The 19,191-nt window shown below is 39.5% G+C and overlaps 1 protein-coding gene across 1 annotated transcript in view; it reads left to right on the top strand.

The window, feature by feature from the left end:
- LOC130492893 (coiled-coil domain-containing protein 171-like) overlaps positions 1 to 17,767 on the top strand; it is a 160,251-nt gene extending 142,484 nt beyond the window's left edge. Inside the window, exon 21 of the mRNA XM_056866654.1 lies at positions 17,630 to 17,767. Coding sequence (XP_056722632.1) covers positions 17,630 to 17,767 — 138 coding nt within the window. The remainder of the gene's footprint in view (positions 1 to 17,629) is intronic.
- The last annotated feature ends 1,424 nt before the right edge of the window (positions 17,768 to 19,191 follow it).

Here is a 19,191-nt window from a genome sequence, read left to right as displayed (position 1 = left end):
GAAAGTGGAGGTTTGGACTGTGCTGTGTTTATGTCTCTCTCTTCCCCCAGATATGCAGAAAGTGGAGAACTTGTACTTACCACGCAGAGTCCTTCCTGTTTTAATTGTTTTTGGGCTTAGTTACCATACATCAACAAATAACACACACAAATAACAACAAATAACACATACCCCCCAAGCAAATGCAAAACAAGATTTTTTGGAAGGAAGTCCCCACTTGCTCTACAGGCAGAGCTAAACTAATTAGACAATTAGTATTTTTGTGGGGGAGGGGGAGAAGCAGAAACCCAGTTCTCTGAAGGCAAAAGAATCCAGGAGAAGGACTCATTAAGATGGGAGGGAACCTGCTCTAGCAAAAGACCCCAAGCTGCAAAGGGGTCAGAACCAGTATGAGTTACTATTAAAAGTGTCTGACTAGGACAGACTCATCATCATTTTACTTGCAGTCATAGACCATTAGAGAATTGAATTTACATAACTGAATAATATAGAGTAAAACAAGTACAAAATACAATTAAAATTTAAATGCTTAAACATGGGGGGAAATGCAGAGGTACATAGCTAATTAATATCAAGTAGAACGAAAGCAGTATATAAATAAAATTGAAATGCTTAATAATAGCAAAAACTTGGTAAAATAAGTCTATCAGAAAGAACATATGTTAAGTATATAGATAAATACAGTACACAGACTATACATTCTCAATTTGCTCTGCTACTTAAGCCATCTTTGCCTTATTTTCATTGCTAACTAAGCAAATCTGGCCATGCTAGCAGATAAGTTAACTATTGTGTCCGATAGGAAGAGCGCTAGACATTGTTTTCTCAGAGATCTGGGGCAGTCCACTAATAATAGAATCAATGGACCTGTGTGGATATGATCATATAATTTACACTCAAATAGCAAATGTTCAGTGGTTTCAAGAGCATCCTGTTTGCATATGCATCTATGCACTTCCAATGGGCGTTTATTATATATCCCATCTATGAACTTTGAATGTAGGGCGTTATGCCGAAGAAGCATAAAGGCTCTGCAATATTCAGGATTTGTAATATTGGACAGATATAACATGGTCCTACTCCTGATAAGCAGATCCTTTCTAAAGAGAGGATTCAGAATCTTATTTAGGTCATGTTGCCTCTCTGCCTCAGCTACTCTGTTCCTAAGAAGCTCTAGGACAAACTCCAATTTCATTCTCTATGAAACTTACTGGATGACCCTGAGCCCTCTCAGCCTCACCAATCTCACAGGGTTGTTGTGAGGATAAAATGGGGAAAAAGAAGACTCATGTAGGCCAACCTGAGCATCCTGGAGAAAGGAAAGGAGAAAACTGTGGAAGACCCTAACAGCATCTGAAATTAGGGTGGTGACACAGAAATACATGTTTAATGTGTATTTCCCTCCCTACATTGCACTCGTAGGCCGAGCCTGCTAACTGTTGAATTCCTGTTCCAGCGCTATCTCCCGTGGGAACGGCTCCTCGTTAGGAGGGGGGTTGCCATGACTCGTTGTGACTAATGCTTTCCCATATAGGCCCTGTACTATGCTACCAGTTCCCATTCGTGCCAATTTACTTGTTATCTCTGTATACCTGCAGGTTTTCTAATAAATCAACTCTCTTTTGGACTCCTCGTCTGTGGATGTTGTTTGTGGGATTACCACGGGAACAAGTGCTTATAGCACTGCTCAAATTATGGAGCAAGATAAGCAGCTTCCTGCTCACCAACTGTAAAACCTCAGCAGCTGGAGCTCTAGGGCAATTGCTGAGGGTCAGGACTAAGTGAGCAAGACACTGATCTCCTATCCTCAAGCCTCAGCAATCTTGCACTGCTGCTCCATAGGCAGGAAGAACTTCCCAAATGTTAATTCTCCACACAATTCCTAAAACAAACAAGGGGATGTACTAAAAGGAATCACAGGATTGCCCACTGGAAACAATGGGAGAGTCTTGAAGGCCCATTGGAGATAATGGGATCCAGAAATGCCAATTGACTTGCATGGACTCCATTGAAATACATTACAGCACAAAAAGAGTTGCAAAGATTAAGGTGGAATAGATTTTCCATTAAGTCTCTGGGCCCAAATAGACTACTCTGGGACTGGAATGAGAGCCCCCAGAGTGGAATGATGGTCCCTAGCAATAGAATCTGTGCTCTAGGACTGGAATGGCAGGTCGCAGAGTGGAATGACAGCCCCTGGGAATAGGCTCAGTGCTCTGGGACTGGAATGACAAGATGCAGAGTGGAATGACAGCCTCTGGGAGTAGAAGTGTTTGGGAATGGAATGACAGCCTCAGAATGCTTCTGCTACTCCTAGGGGCTGTCATTCCATTCTGCGACATGTCATTCCAGTCCCAGAGTACAAATTCTGTTCCCTGGGGAAAATCTGTTTCCAGGCAGCCACCCCCCCTCCCCGTCCAGACTTGCATGCTCCCTAGCCCCCCCAGTGTAGATCAAATTTAATGCCAGGGACCAGAGATACAAACTATATAGAAGACACTGGCAAAGCCTATTTATGATATTATTTTTACTTTTTTTCTTACTTAAAATGCAAACATGCTTAAAACAATAACAAAAACAATATCATTAATTGACTGTGTTTTCTATGAACTTTGTATCTCTGGTACCCGGCATTATATTTTATGGTATTTGTTTATTTTGTACACGTTGTCCGGCCCGACCATGTGACATTTATGTCATATCCGGCCCTCGGAACAAATGAGTGACACCACCCCTGCATTAGAGGGAAAGCTATGTTTTTGGGTATGGTTGATGTGTATATCTGCATGTCCTGAAAACAATACAACCAGATCAGACGCTCACTGTTACCTTTTCTGCAGATCAGATTAATCATTTTCTTTGTTGTTGCTTTGTGTGTGCACGTATACAAAGTATTGTTATTCAAACCTTTTCTTTTGTTTGGTGGATTGTATTTTAAGTAACATATCGGAGTTCACGGAAACTAGGATGTGGATTCTTTTATGAAATAGATAAAAATAAATATTATATTTGGTAGTTGTTTTCTTGTGAGCAGTCTGGAAAATCAGGCCAGAAAGGTAACTGCTAGTCTAAAATATTAATGCATACGATGCTTTTGGCTTTTTTTATATATATAACAGTGAGAGAGCAATGCCACAATAATGGAGAAAGACAAGAGAGTTTACTCTTAAGATCTTCCATTGTAGGAACAGGCTTATATTGGCAGTAAAAGAGTGTATACATAAGGCTAATTTAACAGCAGCAGCAACATACGGACAGGGAAGAATACTGTTAAAATCGAGATTATAAGTAGAGTCCTTAATTCCTATGTACATTGCTAAGTGCTAAAGTAAACTGGCATATAACCCAGAGATATTGCTGCTATCCCCCAAAGTAAGTACTAATTATTTTTCTGAAACTTGGGCTGGGATCTACAAACTGCTGCTACTGGTGAACAGTAGCCATCTATTAACATCTACTGATAAGTTACCCTACTTGGCCTCTCTTACTCTTTGTAGCGGGTCATCGTTATCTTTGTACCACTCAGCAGTGAGAATGGGGGATGTGTAGTAAGGAGCTTGCAATGGGTTCTTTGGTTTTTTGTGATGTACTTTGAACAGGAAAATGTTTTGAACTCTGTTCCCTCTCCTTTTTCCCAGCTTTGAATCCAGTTATTTTAAATGTTTTCCTCCAATGTCTTTAATCTCATTTTATTGCAGATCAATAACTGTCCAGCCCACCAGTTAAGATCATCTCCTCAAACCCTGTGCTCTGTGTCCCTCACCTACAGACATCAGGCACAGGGTTTTTTCATTGGTGATACCTTTCCTTTGGACTATCCGCTCCACTAAAGCTCACCTGGCATTCTACCTTACTCTCCTTTAGCTGCCAGGCCAATCTATTTCTCTTTACCCAGGATTTTAACTAAGGAGAGAGAGCTGTTTTATGATCTGCTTCTGGTATGAGGCCTGATTTGTGAATATATCTTAAAGTGCTCAGTGGTTGTTTGATGTCTCGGGTTTTTTTAATGGCTGGTTTTTATGGTGGCAGTTACTTATTATTCTCTTTTAATGATTTTATTGTATTAGTTTGCTTTATTATGAGCTGTCTCAAGCTAGTCTCTTGAGATGTGGCCTATATATTTTCTAAATAAATAAGTTTTTGGTTTTGACCTGGAAAGGTATAACACTTTGGGTAGAGGTTCTCAGAACTATAATTATTATCTGTTTAGGCTTACCACTATCTGACTAATAGGGTTGGCTGCCTGGGGACCTTTAGGCCTGTGTTGTCCAATTCACTGAGTTATGAACGCTTTGCCTGCAGGTTACTCATCACATGAAAAGCAGGCTCCGACTGCTAAGGAATCTGTTGGGAGGGACCCTTCAGTTGATAGCCTAGGAAAGCTGGAGATGTTTGCCTTAAACCACCCCCGTTGAGAGGGCAAGAGGCATTGTTGTCCAGTGAGCTTTCATCTCTAATCTCACACAGCTAATCTCCCTTGTTTCTCAGCTGCTTTGGGAGATGAGCTGTCAGTTACCTTCTGAGTTCTCAACAGTTGGAGTCTGGTTCCTTTTCATACAGCAAGGGTAATATGTAGCCATACTTTCGGCAAACTTGACAGTAGGGTAACATGTCATCCCATCCCTGACGTTTTCTGAGGCTTGACTTCTTTTTAAGGATTTTTTTTCTTTTAGCTTAATACTGGTCTGTGGCTTTCACAAATAAATTCATATTTAATATTTATATAAGAAAGAAGATGCTTTTGCCAACTTGCAATTATATCAAGTGCTGCTGAAACCAGAAGAATCTAGGGCACACAATTGCATGTGCAGGTCCCTTAAAAGACGTGCAGAAAGAACCGGGCATTCTGAACGCCATTTTGATTCAGACATGACACTTACAGGAAGCCTCATTGACTCCCTAAGAAGCAATACAAAATGTACCTGTTTACAGCATAAAAAACCTTCAAGTCCAAATGTTGTTTGTGTATTTACTTTAGTTATAGTCCACTTTTCTCAATGAGTCTCGAGATGGACTACACAGTGTAAGTCAATGCAATCAAGGGGTTGTGACATAATCAAACTCAGATTCCATAAACTTGAATCAAAGTAAAAAATATTATACATGATACGTTAACAATGTAGAAAATTTTATTATGTGAGTAGAAGCCCATGTGCGGGAACAGGAGAATACCTACAGTCTTTGTTTCTCCCACACACACACACACACACACATTTACTAGCTGAGCTTTGGGACTTGTGGAATTCCTGGAAAATGTGAGGGACTTTGAAGTCTGTTCCCTACACTGTCAGGGTTCTCAGGCCATTCACTGAGGCAAATTTAAGAAGATCCCTTTTATAGAAAGAAAGTGCCCATGCCTGCTCCATGAGGTGGAAACGATCTATCATATGCTCCTATGGTGTATCTTCTACAGGGAGGCTAGAATTAAAATGATTAACCCTTTGCTAGAAAAAAAAACCTCTGGAGAAACGGACAAAACTAAAGTGGATCACTTGTTAGCAGGCAATAATCCCCAGGTCTCGATCAAGGTCGCTAGATACTGCATGTTGATATGTAGGGTTCGGAAATTACAGCTGTAACTTTTTAATTCTAATTTATTTATTTCAATAATGGTCATACTCCTTTTTGATAATGTTCTTAAGGTTTGTTTTTCAAATTTGTCTTGACCTTCTTAGTAAGGCTGACGATATTCATTCTTGTATTTTTATAATGCTGGTCAAATGACCGTAATAAATCGAATTGAAATTGAAAAAGGCCATTCACTGTTGTTTTCCACTTTAGCTGATATATTTTGAGAGATTTACATCATGCTATTTCTTGCTTGCCTCCTTTGTCCATATGTACCACAGTTCCTCCTACCTCAACACCTTAAAATGGTCTCTGGCATAAAGTTTTAAAAAATCCACAAGAAAATCAATTTTTCTGGTTTTGCTTATTCGGATATTTCTAAGAACATTTTTTCTCTCACAACCCCCATCCCCTTTAGTCCCAAGCTGTTTCCTTTAACCTAACCTGGTCAGTAGGCAACTTTTAATGTGCAACTTCCTAAAGAAGCATTTTCCAGATTACCCTTTGGCAGTTGCCATGTTTTCTGCCTTTTCCTTAACATCATGACAGAATTGTGCACTGATATTCTTCATTGTTCTTTTTTGCATGAGGGGGAAATCAAACAGCCCAATCTTACTTAAGAACAGTGTTCCATTGTAATATATGAGACTTTGCTCCAACAAAATTGTGCATAGGATAGGGGATGGAGTGAAATTGTTTGCTAGTGATCAATATGGGCCTTGTTTTTATTACCATATCTTAGTGGTTCTATTTTCTGTAGCAAACGAGGTTTCCCTTCAATTCTAGGTAAATACATCATTTGAAATATCTTTTACAAATACATCTCATCTTGCATTTTGGTTGAGGATTGCATCTCACACTGCATCTTTTGGGGATGGGAAGGAGTGAGGAAAAGCATGAAAAATATACCATGGGGATGTCTGTGTTTCTCGTCTAATACTTGTATGTTGGGAACCTGATGCACATGTTGGGAGGCACACACACAAGCAGCCATTCTGAAATTTTATTTGACATTTTTTCTCAATTAAGGCATTACAGCCTGTATTTGGAAAAATAATTTGTGTATTTCTCTAGTGGGTTGAGGATACTTGGAAAAAAAATGCTACAGGGACTGCCATATAATCTGAGTCTGGATGGGGCTAACTTAATAAAGCAGAATTCTTCATCAGCCAATCATGATGGGCTGACTTAACAAAGCAGAATTGTCCTTTCTGTCTTCAGGTACCATCAGCCAACCTTTCAATAATTAGAAAACCACACACATTCCTCCTCCCTTCACTTCATAGCTCAATAATTATTTATTTAGATACTTATATTCTACATTTCTGCTCAGTGGTGATGCAAAGTAGTTTGCATCATTCTCCTGTTAGTTTTATCCTCAACACCTGTAAGGTCAATAAAAGCAACCCCTGGTTAAAATTATCACATTAAAATTGATAAAATTGTAAAATATTCTAACAATCATTCTCTAATAAAGCTCTCCGTATTTTAATAGCAACAGCGCAGAACTTGGCAGTTTGGAGAGTAAGCTAAGCGTCTTCTCCTAATAGGAGCTTCTTTGCCAAAAACTCAACTGACTCATCAGGGAATTTACCAAGTAGGGGGAAAATAAGCTTTGATCTAACTTCGTGGTAGAATGGGCAACATATCAGTGCATGTTTGATGGTTTCAGTGTCCCCTGTTCCACACGGACTTAACCTCTCTGATCTAGGGATCTTCTTATATTTCCCTTTTAAAACAGCCAATGGTAGGGCCTGGCATCTGGCAAGGGTAAAGGCCTTCCTATAATTAATAGACTCAAGATGATAAAAATAAGCTGCAGGTGAGACCATGTATCCTGATTTATCAGGTACTAGGAAAAATGGTGATTTTCCAAGGTCTGTCTGGCGTTCAATGTCTTCCACCCTTTGCTTCAAGAAACTTGATGCTTGATCTACGCCCATGGCTAACAGGGTAGGTGGAGAAAGGCCCAGGCAGGCCATTTTATTAAGGACCATCTTTAGCCATGTTGACTGGAACTTATCCTGTAGAAGCAGGGGTAGCAGTCCTTGAGGGATAAGATTTAATTTGAGCCAAAGAATAATGGAAGCAGTACAAACCCTTGTCTCCACCCTCACCAGTCCTGCCTCCAGTCTAGCAGTAGCATTTGATAAGCAATGAGGTAAATGGAGGGCTGCTCTCAAGAATTTAGATTGAACCTGCTCCAGTGGGACAAAAGTATATGAAGGTGGCCCAAGTAAGGTCCCATATGTCAGTTGTGCCAGTGTTTTAACTGCATGCTACTTAACTCCCAAACATAAAATGTTGGTCTCTCATAGTACTGCTAAATAAAAATATATATTTAATGTTAATGTTTTCATCTTAAATATATATATATATACACACACACACACCATAATTGAGCAACAAGCTGTATTTCATGGCCTTTTTGTAATTTATAGAAAGGCTAATCCAAATTTGCTATCAGCTCTCCCTTAGCTGCCTCCTCCCACCTCACCCTGTTCCATTTCCTCCCTCCTGGCATCATGATCTTTTAAATAGCTTGTCTAGGCAACCTGGCCACACACACCCCATAACACTTTGTATGGATTCTGATGATAGGCGGTATTATTAACTCTGTGCTGATTCTCTGAGTCAATGTGTAATTAAAATCCCTCCATTTATAAATTCATGTGCTAGAAAGTTGCAGCTCTTTCCCTCTGAGTTGGAAATATAGCACGTAGGGTTCATATGCACTGGCAGGACAGTGACAGGAATCTGAGGCTGCTGTTGTGTGTGCAGTGCCTATTCTTGGCTTTTGTCTATCAATCTGGCACCTGCCACAAGTGAAACGGGCCAGTAGGCGCATATAAAAGAAGACAACAGGAAAAGAACAAAGATTTTAAAAAAATGTCTTTAAAGAACCTATTTTTGTTTGTAAAGTCACGTAAATCATGACTTATGCCATTTTTATATTGATGGGCTTGTGGCATGTTAAGATTTTGGAGAAGTACCTCTTTCTTTCTGAAAGAGACCTGGTCCATGTAAAAAAGAAATAAAATTTACACTTAGCTTCATTATTCCATTCAGGGATCTTTCCCGCTTTTCACGCTGCTGTTTTGCAAATCTGTTAAATATTGTTTTTGTTTTGTCCCCCTATTAACCTGACTTTCTTGATCCATATTCCTGAAGATCAGTAGTTTAGGACATACAGGTTTTAGCACAGCTGGCTTGCTGATGACATCTCTGTCCATATAGCGGTCTAGTGTGTCATCATCTGTGGGGCCTTCTCTCCTGGTACGTCCCCTAGAGGGAATTACGCTCAGCTAATAACAATTTGCTAGTGGTCCCTGGCCCAAACAGTGCCTGGCTGTCCTCAACTAGGGCCAGGGCCTGGTGGAACTCCCTTTCTAATTAGACCAGGGCCCTGGTTTTTTTTAAAGAATTCTGCATGGCCTCGCTAAACCCCCCGCCCCACTTTATGTTGCTACCAACCCTGACTGTTCTTTTAAGCCAACAGTGGCCTCTGTGCTCCAGTGTTGAGTGCCATCTGTTTTAATTTACAATTGATGGAATTATGGGGTTGTTTAAAATTATTTTATTTTATTGATCTATGTATATTGTGGTTTTATTATTTTATTGTATTAAATAGTGATGATGTTAGCCACCCTGAGCCCAGCCTTTGGCCAGGGATTGAGGGCGGGATAAAAAAACACACACACACATTAAATAAATAATAGTGTTCTGTGTCATTCTGATCTAGCCAAGCTAAAAATGGTACTCCAGTTCAAGAGGGATTTAAAAAACCTTGACAAACTAAAGATAAGACATTGCAGAATGTCATATCCATGTGTTTAACTGGTTTCAGTGTAGACGTATTGAAGTTTCTATTGCTAGAGCCCAACTGTCTTAATTCTTTGTGAAGTTTGAAGGGTGTTTTTTGGTATGTCCATGTGTACTTTGCCTTAAGTAAAGAAACATCCTCGTATGGAGTACTGAGAAATTACCGTGTTAGCTGTTATTTTCTCCAGACATGGGCTCACTTCCAGCCCAAGGTCAATAAAATTGGTTCGTAAGGGATGTATTAATGTGCACAAGTACAGAATAGCTTTGTCATAGTGGTTAGTGTTTGCTTTAAAGGCTTAAATAAAATAAAATAAAATCTTTCATTCATCTTAAGCTTTGCTTTGAGGGATGCTAAGCGTGTGTGTGTGTGTGTGTGCATATGTGCTTTTTAAGCTCTGTGGCATTTTTCAGAAAAATATGCTGTACTGATTTTAAAAAAAAATAAGAAGCCATGTTTCTTTCTTCCTAGTTGAACATTCTTTAAAAAAACCTATAGAATTTAAGAGATCTGTTTCTGAATATGTTAAGCTTGTTTTATTATTTTTTTATTTACCATATTTCTATACCGCTTTTTAATTGGAGTGAATGGGTGAACAGATACATTGATATTCTTTGTTTAATTGGTGAATATACTTCAGAGGTATACTGTAGATTCAGAGGTTTGGAAGAGACCTAAGATCATTCTGTTAAATTTCACCCCATTGGCAGTGATCTCCAGGGTTCAACATCCTATCTGTATGCATTAAATCACTTGCACATTAATTTGCTTCATCCTGATAGTGCACCTCAGTCTGGGAGTGCATATGGCAAAAGTTCATGTTGACAGAAACAATATGGTTGTCTTGTGCAAGTGAGCTCACACAAGCTGCAGGGTACATGGATAGGGGAACAGGTCAAAGATCTAACAACCAGTTTGACTCAGAGCTGGGGGCCAGTGAGAAATCAAGGGGGAGGGAACAAATTGAAAATCCTCCCCCCACCCAAGATCTCCCCCTCTGGGATTACATAAACTTTGAGATTTATGCAGGCCATACCCTACCCCATTTCTTTTACTGACTTTTAGCTTTCTCAACATTCTGCAGGTGAAAAAACTACAGTCCATCAGATTGGGTTTATAGTCAATCATCTGCTGTCACGTATGCAGTTTATCCTGTAGTATGCTAACCTATATTAGATGGATCTATTTAGAAACAGCAGAGCTGTGATTATCAGAGTTTTCTGACTGAGAAGGTTGATACTGCTGCAAAAAAAGACTAGAGTGGATCCAGCTATGCTCCAGGGAAACTTCCTCCAACCTAAGGAGCCTTCCACTTGAAAAGTTGGTGAAAGATTCCTTAGGTTGGAGAAAAGCTCCTTGGTGGATGTTTGGATCCAAGGGAATCCTCCAAAAGAAGAGCAACTTAAGTTGAAGGAAGGGTCCTTTGGGTGGCGGAAGGCTTCAAACTTTGCTCAGTGGAGTGATAGTATAAGGGTAGGATCAATCCCAATGATTATTATGCCAGATATTGATTATGACAATATATGCCAGGTAAGAAATAGAATCATAGAATTGGAAGATACCACCAGGGTCATCCAGTCCAACCCCCTGTACAATGCAGGAAATTCACAACTACCTCCTTCCCACACCCCCAGTGACCCCTACTTCATGCCCAGAAGATGGCATCAAAAACCCTCCAGAAAGTGGACAGGGAAACAAGGGGATCTGCTATCTTAGATTTGATTCTCGCCAACAGGGAAGAACTGGTTGATGAGGTTAAAGTAGTAGGCACTCTGGGTAGTAGTGACCATGTAATCTTGGAATTTACAATCTTGGGGAAAGGAAAAACTGTATATAGTCAGACATACAGGTTGGACTTTAGGAGAGCTAATTTTAACAAACTTAAACTTATTCTGGGTAGAATCCCATGGTCAGAAATACTTAAGGAAAAGGGAGTTCAAGAAGGGTGCGAGTTTCTTAAAAATGAAATACTGAAGGCACAATCACAAACCATTCCTATGAGAAGGAAAAATAGGAGGAGCCTAAAGAGGCAAGGTGCCCTGACCTGGATGGGCACAGGCTTCCCTGATCTCTTCAGATCTCAGAAGCTAAGCAAGGTGAGCACTAATTAGTGTTTGGATGGGAGACCACCAAGGAAGTCCAGGGTTGCTATACAGAGGAAGGCACTGGCAAACCACCTCTGTTAGTCTCTTGCCATGAAAACCCCAAAAAAGGGGTCGCCATAAGTTGGCTGCGACTTGAAGGCACTTTACACACACAAAGAGGCAAGGGTGGCTCCATAAACAGCTTTTTAAAGATTTGAGAAATGAAAAAGACTCATTTAGGAAGTGGAAGGAGGGCCTTATAACTAAAGAGGAACATAAACAAATAACTAGTGCTTGTAGGGAGAGTGTTAGGAAAGCTAAAGCTCACTATGCGCTTAGGGTAGTGAGAGATGCTAAACATAACAAAAAAGGGGTTCTTTTCCTATATACAGACAAGATAAGCCCATTGCGGGGACCGGAAAGTGAAATTGTAACTGGAGATGAAGAGAGGGCAAAACTTCTCAATTCCTACTTTTCCTCAGTCTTCTCTTGTAAGGGAAGCAGTGCTCAACATGACATAAACAGAATACATGTTGAGGGAAGGGATTTGCAGCCTAGAATTGGCATTGGGGTAGAGCACAAATACCTAGATTCTTTAAATGAAACAAAGTCCTCAGAGCCATATGAATTGTATCCAAGGGTACTCAAAGAGCTTGCAGATGTAATTTCTGAGCCTCTGTCCATTATTTTTGAGAAGTCTTGGAGAACAGGTGAGGTGCCAGAAGATTGGAGGCGGGCAAATGTTGTCCCCATCTTCAAGAAGGGGAGAAAGGAGGATCTGGGTAACTACCGAGCCATCAGCTTGACTTCTATACCAGGAAATGTTTTTGAACAAATCATCAAACAGTCAATCCTTGAGCATTTAGAAAGGATGGATCTAATCACTAAGAGCCAGCACGGGTTTCTCAAGAACAAGTCATGTCAGTCTAATCTTATCTCCTTTTTTTGAGAAAGTTACTACTGTGCTGGGTCAGGGGAATGCTGTAGACATAGTTTGTCTAGATTTCTGTAAGGCTTTTGATAAGGTTCCACATAGTATTCTTGTTGACAAATTGAAAAAATGTGGTTTAGATCCTATTACTATTAGGTGGATCTGTAACTGGTTGACAGATCGCACCCAAAGAGTGCTTGTTAAATGGTTCCTCATCCACTTGCAGACAAGTGACTAGTGGAGTGGCTCAGGGATCTGTCCTGGGCCCTGTGTTATTCAACATCTTTATAAATGATTTGGATGAAGGAATAAAGGGGATGCTTATTAAATTTGCAGATGATACTAAATTGGGAGGGGTAGCAAATACGGTAGAAGACAGATCTAGGATACAGGATGATCTTGACAGGCTGGAGAACTGGGCTAAAACTAATAAAATGCACTTCAACAAAGACAGATGTAAAGTTCTGCATTTAGGTAGGAAAAACCAAATGGATAATTATAGGATGGGGAGACTTGTCTGAGCAGTAGTGTGTGTGAAAAGGATCTTGGGGTCTTGGTAGACCAAACACTGAACATGAGTCAGCAGTGTGATGCGGTAGCTAAAAAGGCAAATTCAATCTTGGGCTGTATCAACAGAAATATAGTGTCCAGATGATGCGAAGTGATGGTATCGCATTACTCTGCTCTGGTTAGACCTCACCTAGAGTACTGTGCTCAGTTTTGGGCACCGCAATTTAAGAAACATGCAGACAAGCTGGAATGTGTCCAGAGGAGGGCAACAAAGATGGTGAGGGGTCTGGAGACCAAGTCTTATGAGGAAAGGTTGAAGGAGCTGGGTATGTTTAGCCTGAAGAGAAGACTGAGAGGTGATATGATAACCATCTTCAACTACTTGAAGGACTGTCATATGGAGGAGGGTGCCGAGTTGTTTTCTGTTGCCCCAGAACCAACAGGTTGAAATTAATTCAAAAGAGTTTCAGTCTAGACATTAGGAAGAATTTTCTAACCGAGCGGTTCCTCAGTGGAACAGCCTTCCTCAGGAGGTGGTAAGCTCTCCTTCCCCGGAGGTTTTTAAGCAGAGGCTAGATGGCCATCTGTCAGCAATGCTGATTTTATGACCTTAAGCAGATGATGAAAGGGAGGCCATCTTGGCCATCTTCTGGGCATGGATTAGCGGTCCCTGGGGGTGTGGGGGGGAGGTAGTTGTAAATTTCCTGCATTGTGCAGGGGGTTGGACTAGATGACCCTGGTGGTCTCTTCCAACTCTATGATTCTAAGATTCAAGATAGTGTCATCACTATCTGTCTAGATATCTACCACATTTTTATTCCACCTCTTCTCCAAGAAGCTTATGGTGACCCATATGACTCTTCCTTCCCCAAAGTATCTTCACAACAGCCCCCTGATGTAGGCTGAGCTGAAAGCTTGTGACTGGCCCAGTGCAATCTAGAATCTGGGTCTCCCAAATCCTAGGTACGATACTCTACAATACACTGGTTCTTTTCCTAGAGATTATCTGCCCTGTGGTTTTGAAAGTGCATTTTGTGCATTTGTGAACTTTGCCATATTCACTGATTTCTTCCATATATTTGAAAACCTTCTGGGAGTAGACCAGTATCTGCTCAGACTGTGCAATTTGCACAACCAGTATGGTGTTATGAAAGGTTTCCCTCCTCATTTAAGTCTGCATGTAAACAAAGAAGGTTTTTAAAAAAAATTATTTTAGACTTACATTTAGACTTTCAGAGTCTTAAGGTATGTATGACTATTGCCTGCAGGAACCATATTAATTTTCTGCCCTTGCCATTGCATTTCATCAAACAGGCTTTATGAGTTTTTGATGTACACACACAACTACATTTCTTGTAGTACAGACAAAATGCATAGCTGGTAAGGTAGTCAACAACAAATCTTATTGAGCCTTAAAGTTAATGAAAAGTTATAATCCAGAGAGAGGCAACCTCTGCCACACATGCAAAACAGGGCCAGTTCTCTGCCCAAAAGACTGAGGTAAACCCCTGAGGCATCAGCAGCACTTCTGTGGCTTGTCTTGCTGCGAGTCAAGTATTAACATGCCCCCTCCTCTTTTGTTGGCCAGTCTACCAACATGTCACATGTAGACGCTGCAGGATTTCCACCCCCCCCCTTGGGCCAAGAAGTTTGCCTAACCTGCTATAGTTTGTACATGGTTTCAGGGACTGGTATAAACTAACATTTCCCTTGCTTTCAATGTTGTTTCACAATGAGAAATCAACACTGTAAAAAAACAGTGTTGCGTAGACAAAAATGTCTAAGGGTGATGCTGCTCCATACAGAAAAATACTCCCAGCACATGGAAATCAAGTATCAGGGAGAAGGAAAGGCTAGACCTCTTCTCCCTCACCTACTAGTCTTCCATGTGCAGGGGAAATTTTGTATAGAGGAGTCATATTGAGCCCCACATGGTGGTATGAGTCAGTGGTATGAGTCAGAGGCAACGTTACCACCTTATTGAAAACTATGTCATAATGAAATTTCAGGGTGTGCCTTGTGGGGGTGGAATGATCTATTAAATGTTTTTCTTTTCTTTACTCATTATGACCTTCAGCATATACCACAGATGGCTGTCAGAAAGAAACCCCCCTTTTTAGGTAGCTAAAACAAAGTGTTGTTCATATGAATGAAAGTCATATAGATCTTTGCCTCTAACATAAGTAAGAAGCATTTTCTTGAGTCTCTTGGTTTCCAGGGCTTATATTGCAGGGAACAATTGTATTCCTTTCTGATAATATCTACTACTATATATTTATTACATTTTAAAGATTTGCATGTTAACTGGCTTTCTTGCTGAAACTGAACTTTAGACCATCTTGGCAGATAACAGAACCAAGTGGAGACAGGGTTAAAGTACCTTTTGCTGTCTCTTCTGTGTTCAGTGTTATACTTAGGATATACATTGTTTTCCTTCCACTCTCTTGCCTTCCCCATCTCTCCCTCTGCTCCCTCCCTCCCCTCCCTCTTCAGTATTAGCAATCTGCTTTGGTACTTTGACATCAGGGATTTCCCTGGTGAATTTTGTCACAGAAAAAAGAGAATCATCAATATCGCAGTTAAACTTGACTTTCAAAGCTAATAGTATCTCATTTGGGGGCTCAAATTTAATAAATTTTCTTTGATTCTGGGTGCGTTTTTAAACATCAAACAATGAATTGGCCAGGGTGCAGTAAAATATTTAGATCTATTGACTATGGTTCAGAAGGGTAGAAGGCAAAACACTGCAGGTTTGATGTTGATAAATTCTTAGTACCTTAATCCACATTAATGTTTTCTTTTATCTGTGTGCATATTGGCTGAAAACGTTAGCATATATAAACTTTCACAAATCAAGTGAAATATGTATTATTGTAGATATAGTTAAAATAACATATTTGTATTACATTGGGCAAGGTTAACATCTGAACAAAATTACGCTTGCTGATGGAAGGCCCTGGAGACGGTGTTTGTTCCACTGGACTCTCTAACCTGAACCTAGAACAGTCTGTGTAGAAATGTGTGGAGGACCTACGCTTGTTATAAAAATTGCATTATAGTGCATAAGTTTGGCAGCCACAGGTATTGACAGGAATTCTTTAGGTCACCTTGGGAAATAGAAGTTTTCCTATTCCCATACACTATAGCATTGAATTTATACATATCTGTATCCATAGTTTTGTAATTCTGTAAAATAACACAGACATTAGAGATGAAAAATGCATTTGTGTGTGTGCTTGAATGGAAAGAATGTGGAAGCAGATTTTAAAAAAATGTTTACAGATTTTGCAAGCAAAATGCTCAGGACCTTAATCCACACAAATTAAAGCTGTTAATAAAGTGAGCTGGAATATAGAAGGAAGACAGAAATATCAGGATTTAAGCTGAGCCAAAACTGAATTTCAAAATGAAATTTTATAATTCATGTTTATAATTCATGGACTGGATCCAGAATATCCAGTCTTGTGTGTGTGTTGATAGATGTGCAAAAACTTCCAGGATTATTTGTGGTGTTATCTTTTGTTTGTTTTTATTCTCCCATTCTAAAGCTAATGATTTATTGCGAACAATTACTTGTTGATGCAAGGAAATAATTTTAATTTGGCAAATGCACATCAACACTATTATTTGTTGAATACACAATAATATGCACGGGGGCAAGAAGAGCATTAGTAAAACACATGGTACTTAATCCATATAGAGCAAAAATTGGGAACATTTGGACAGAATGTGAAGCAATATGCTGTAAATATGTGAGGGGCTGTTGCTTTTAATTAATAAAAATTAGTTTGATCTGATGCGAAACTCACATGGGTATGAAAACTGACTTAAAAATTAAATGCATGATTGTACTTTTGTAACATGTAAATAAAGGGATTTCTCACCTTGACAGAAGATGGCAGTACAATACCAACTGCATAAGGTTATATTTGTCTACAAAAACGGTGGGTATCTCTCATGTACAGTGCCAAGTGTTTTGTTATTGTTTCTTTAAACTCTGCCTCTTTGAATATTTTAAATCCAAACTATTTGGGTTTGGGGGGAAAATACCAATTTTCTCTCCAGAGCTCCCTTCTTCAGGAGACTTAACTGCCAAATTAGATGACAGTTTAGAGTGCTCAAGAAAGGGCTACGAAGCTGTTTAACCAACTTAAGTTTTTAAAAATACCCTCATAGTCAAAGATACTTTAGCAGTTTTTTAACCTTACTATTTAAAGATTGTGTAAGACTTTTTAAAAAGAATATCCAAAATAATATCCTAGTATGAACAGCAGTGGTGTTTTAAAATATTTTCGGTAGTGTATGTAGCCATACATACTAGAGTAGATACACAATTCTTTGTTAATAAAATAGGCAATTGTTGTATGCACTGTTGTGAACAAGCTTTAAGTTTTCATTTCTTAGGCCTCTTTTTACTGTGTATTTGCAAATTTTTTGTTGCACTGCTTGGACAAGAAAGAAGCCTTTTGTGACTTTCCTTCCCATCTTCTTTCAGTGTAGGGGAGAGGATGCTTTTTCTTCTTAACATTCTCTCACAGCACTCTGAATTAGAGATTTATTTGCAACGAAAAATCAATTAGTCCTAAATTTATTCATGGATTTCAAGTCCAGCGATCAATGCAAGTCCACTCAGTGGACTCAAGGGGACCCACTTCATCCCAGTTAATGTGTCTGAAGGGGAATTACCATTGATACTGTTTTTTTCCCTTTTAGGTCAGAGATCAGATTTCGCTGTCACGGACTGCGACAACCAAGAATGACTTCACCCTGCAGCTACCTAAGCTGCACCTGGAGACCTTTGCAATGGAAGGCCTGAAGGGCGGGCCTGAGGTTGTAGCATTCCAGGTTTGAGTGCTAAATAACCTTTCTTTACCTCCCCCCAAATGTTTAAAAATACAAAAGGTGCTGTTAATGAGAGGACAAAAAGCTTCAATAATGTAGTGGTCAGCATTTACAAATGTTGGCTTTCTAATGAAAGCATTTGGCTAAAATAAGCACATCCTAAATAGAATATAATGAAGAGTTAACTGAAGAAAGATGCACGCACTATGCATAAAAACAACATTTGTCCACATAACTTTCTTTTTCCAATGAGGCTCAGAAAACTATTTTTTCTTAAAATTTATTCTCAAAATGCTGTTTGGGGGAGGTACAGTCCTAAAAATCAATATGTAAGAATTAGGATGAAGATTGGGTCACTGAGGAGAAGTGGACACAGAATGGGGTGCGTGAGGGATCCTTGGTTTCATACTGTGGGATAAATTAAATGCTGGGGAAAGGTTTTAGGGTCACTGATCTCTTTAGGGTTTTGATGACTGACACCTTCTGGCACTGATTGATGACAGAGCACTCTGACAAGTGAAACAGAGAATGAATATAGTTGTCAAGGTATCCGTTTTGGAGAAGAGCCCATTCTGAGTTTGATTGAAACCCGTGATTTATCTTGCTGTTTAAATTGAATGGTACAAAAAATGTGTTCGAAACTTTTTGTGGAAGGATCAAATTTTGCACAATGAAGTATTGCCCCTTGCTTTTAAAAGTTAACAGGCCCGTGCCCTCTTACTTTACTAAGATTTTGGTTGTAGTTGGGAAACAGGAGTGCAAAAATATTCTTTCGGGAGCAACTTAATGAGGATGGCTGGAGCACTACTATAGGGAAAGGTTTCATTGGCATGTTTAGAAATTGCAAAGGAGTTCATTTTGGTTTTGATTATTTCTTTAATTTATTGCCTAGGCTGTAGATTAATCCTGAAGGGCTCAGCAAGAGCAAACAAAATGTCCATTTAAAAGTAAAAATAAGAAGGACCCATGCTTCTTAAATGATTACAATCCAGTTAGAACAGAAAAAAAGCATTTTATTGTTCCTTCTTCCCTATTCTGTCCCCCAAGACCCCTATGCACACACCTGCATATGTATTTTAAAAATAAATCAGAGGTAGAAGGTAGGACGTTAATGTCCTGATAAAGTTCTCTATGGCAAGGTTGTACTGGTGCCTGAATTGTGGGATATTGCAACGTTCCTAAATGTTGGCTGATGGAATTGTTTCATTCACATTTATGTACACATTATTCTCAATTACAGATCAGCATCTGAAGTACCCATGTGTTTCAAACTGGGATTCTTGTCTGCCAAACTTGGAAGCACTTCACCTAGTGTAAATACGATGTACTATCACTGAATGGGTGTTAGTCCCATTCTTCACTGTATTATTTATAATTGCACCATGATTTTAAATTTCATTTTACAGATGAGTGATTGAATCCAGACTAAATTT

This window comes from Euleptes europaea, unplaced genomic scaffold (genome assembly GCF_029931775.1).
Source record: "Euleptes europaea isolate rEulEur1 unplaced genomic scaffold, rEulEur1.hap1 H_1, whole genome shotgun sequence".
Lineage (NCBI taxonomy): Eukaryota > Metazoa > Chordata > Lepidosauria > Squamata > Sphaerodactylidae > Euleptes > Euleptes europaea.
Note: the sequence above shows the minus strand (reverse complement) of the source record. Positions and strands in the feature narration are given on the sequence as shown.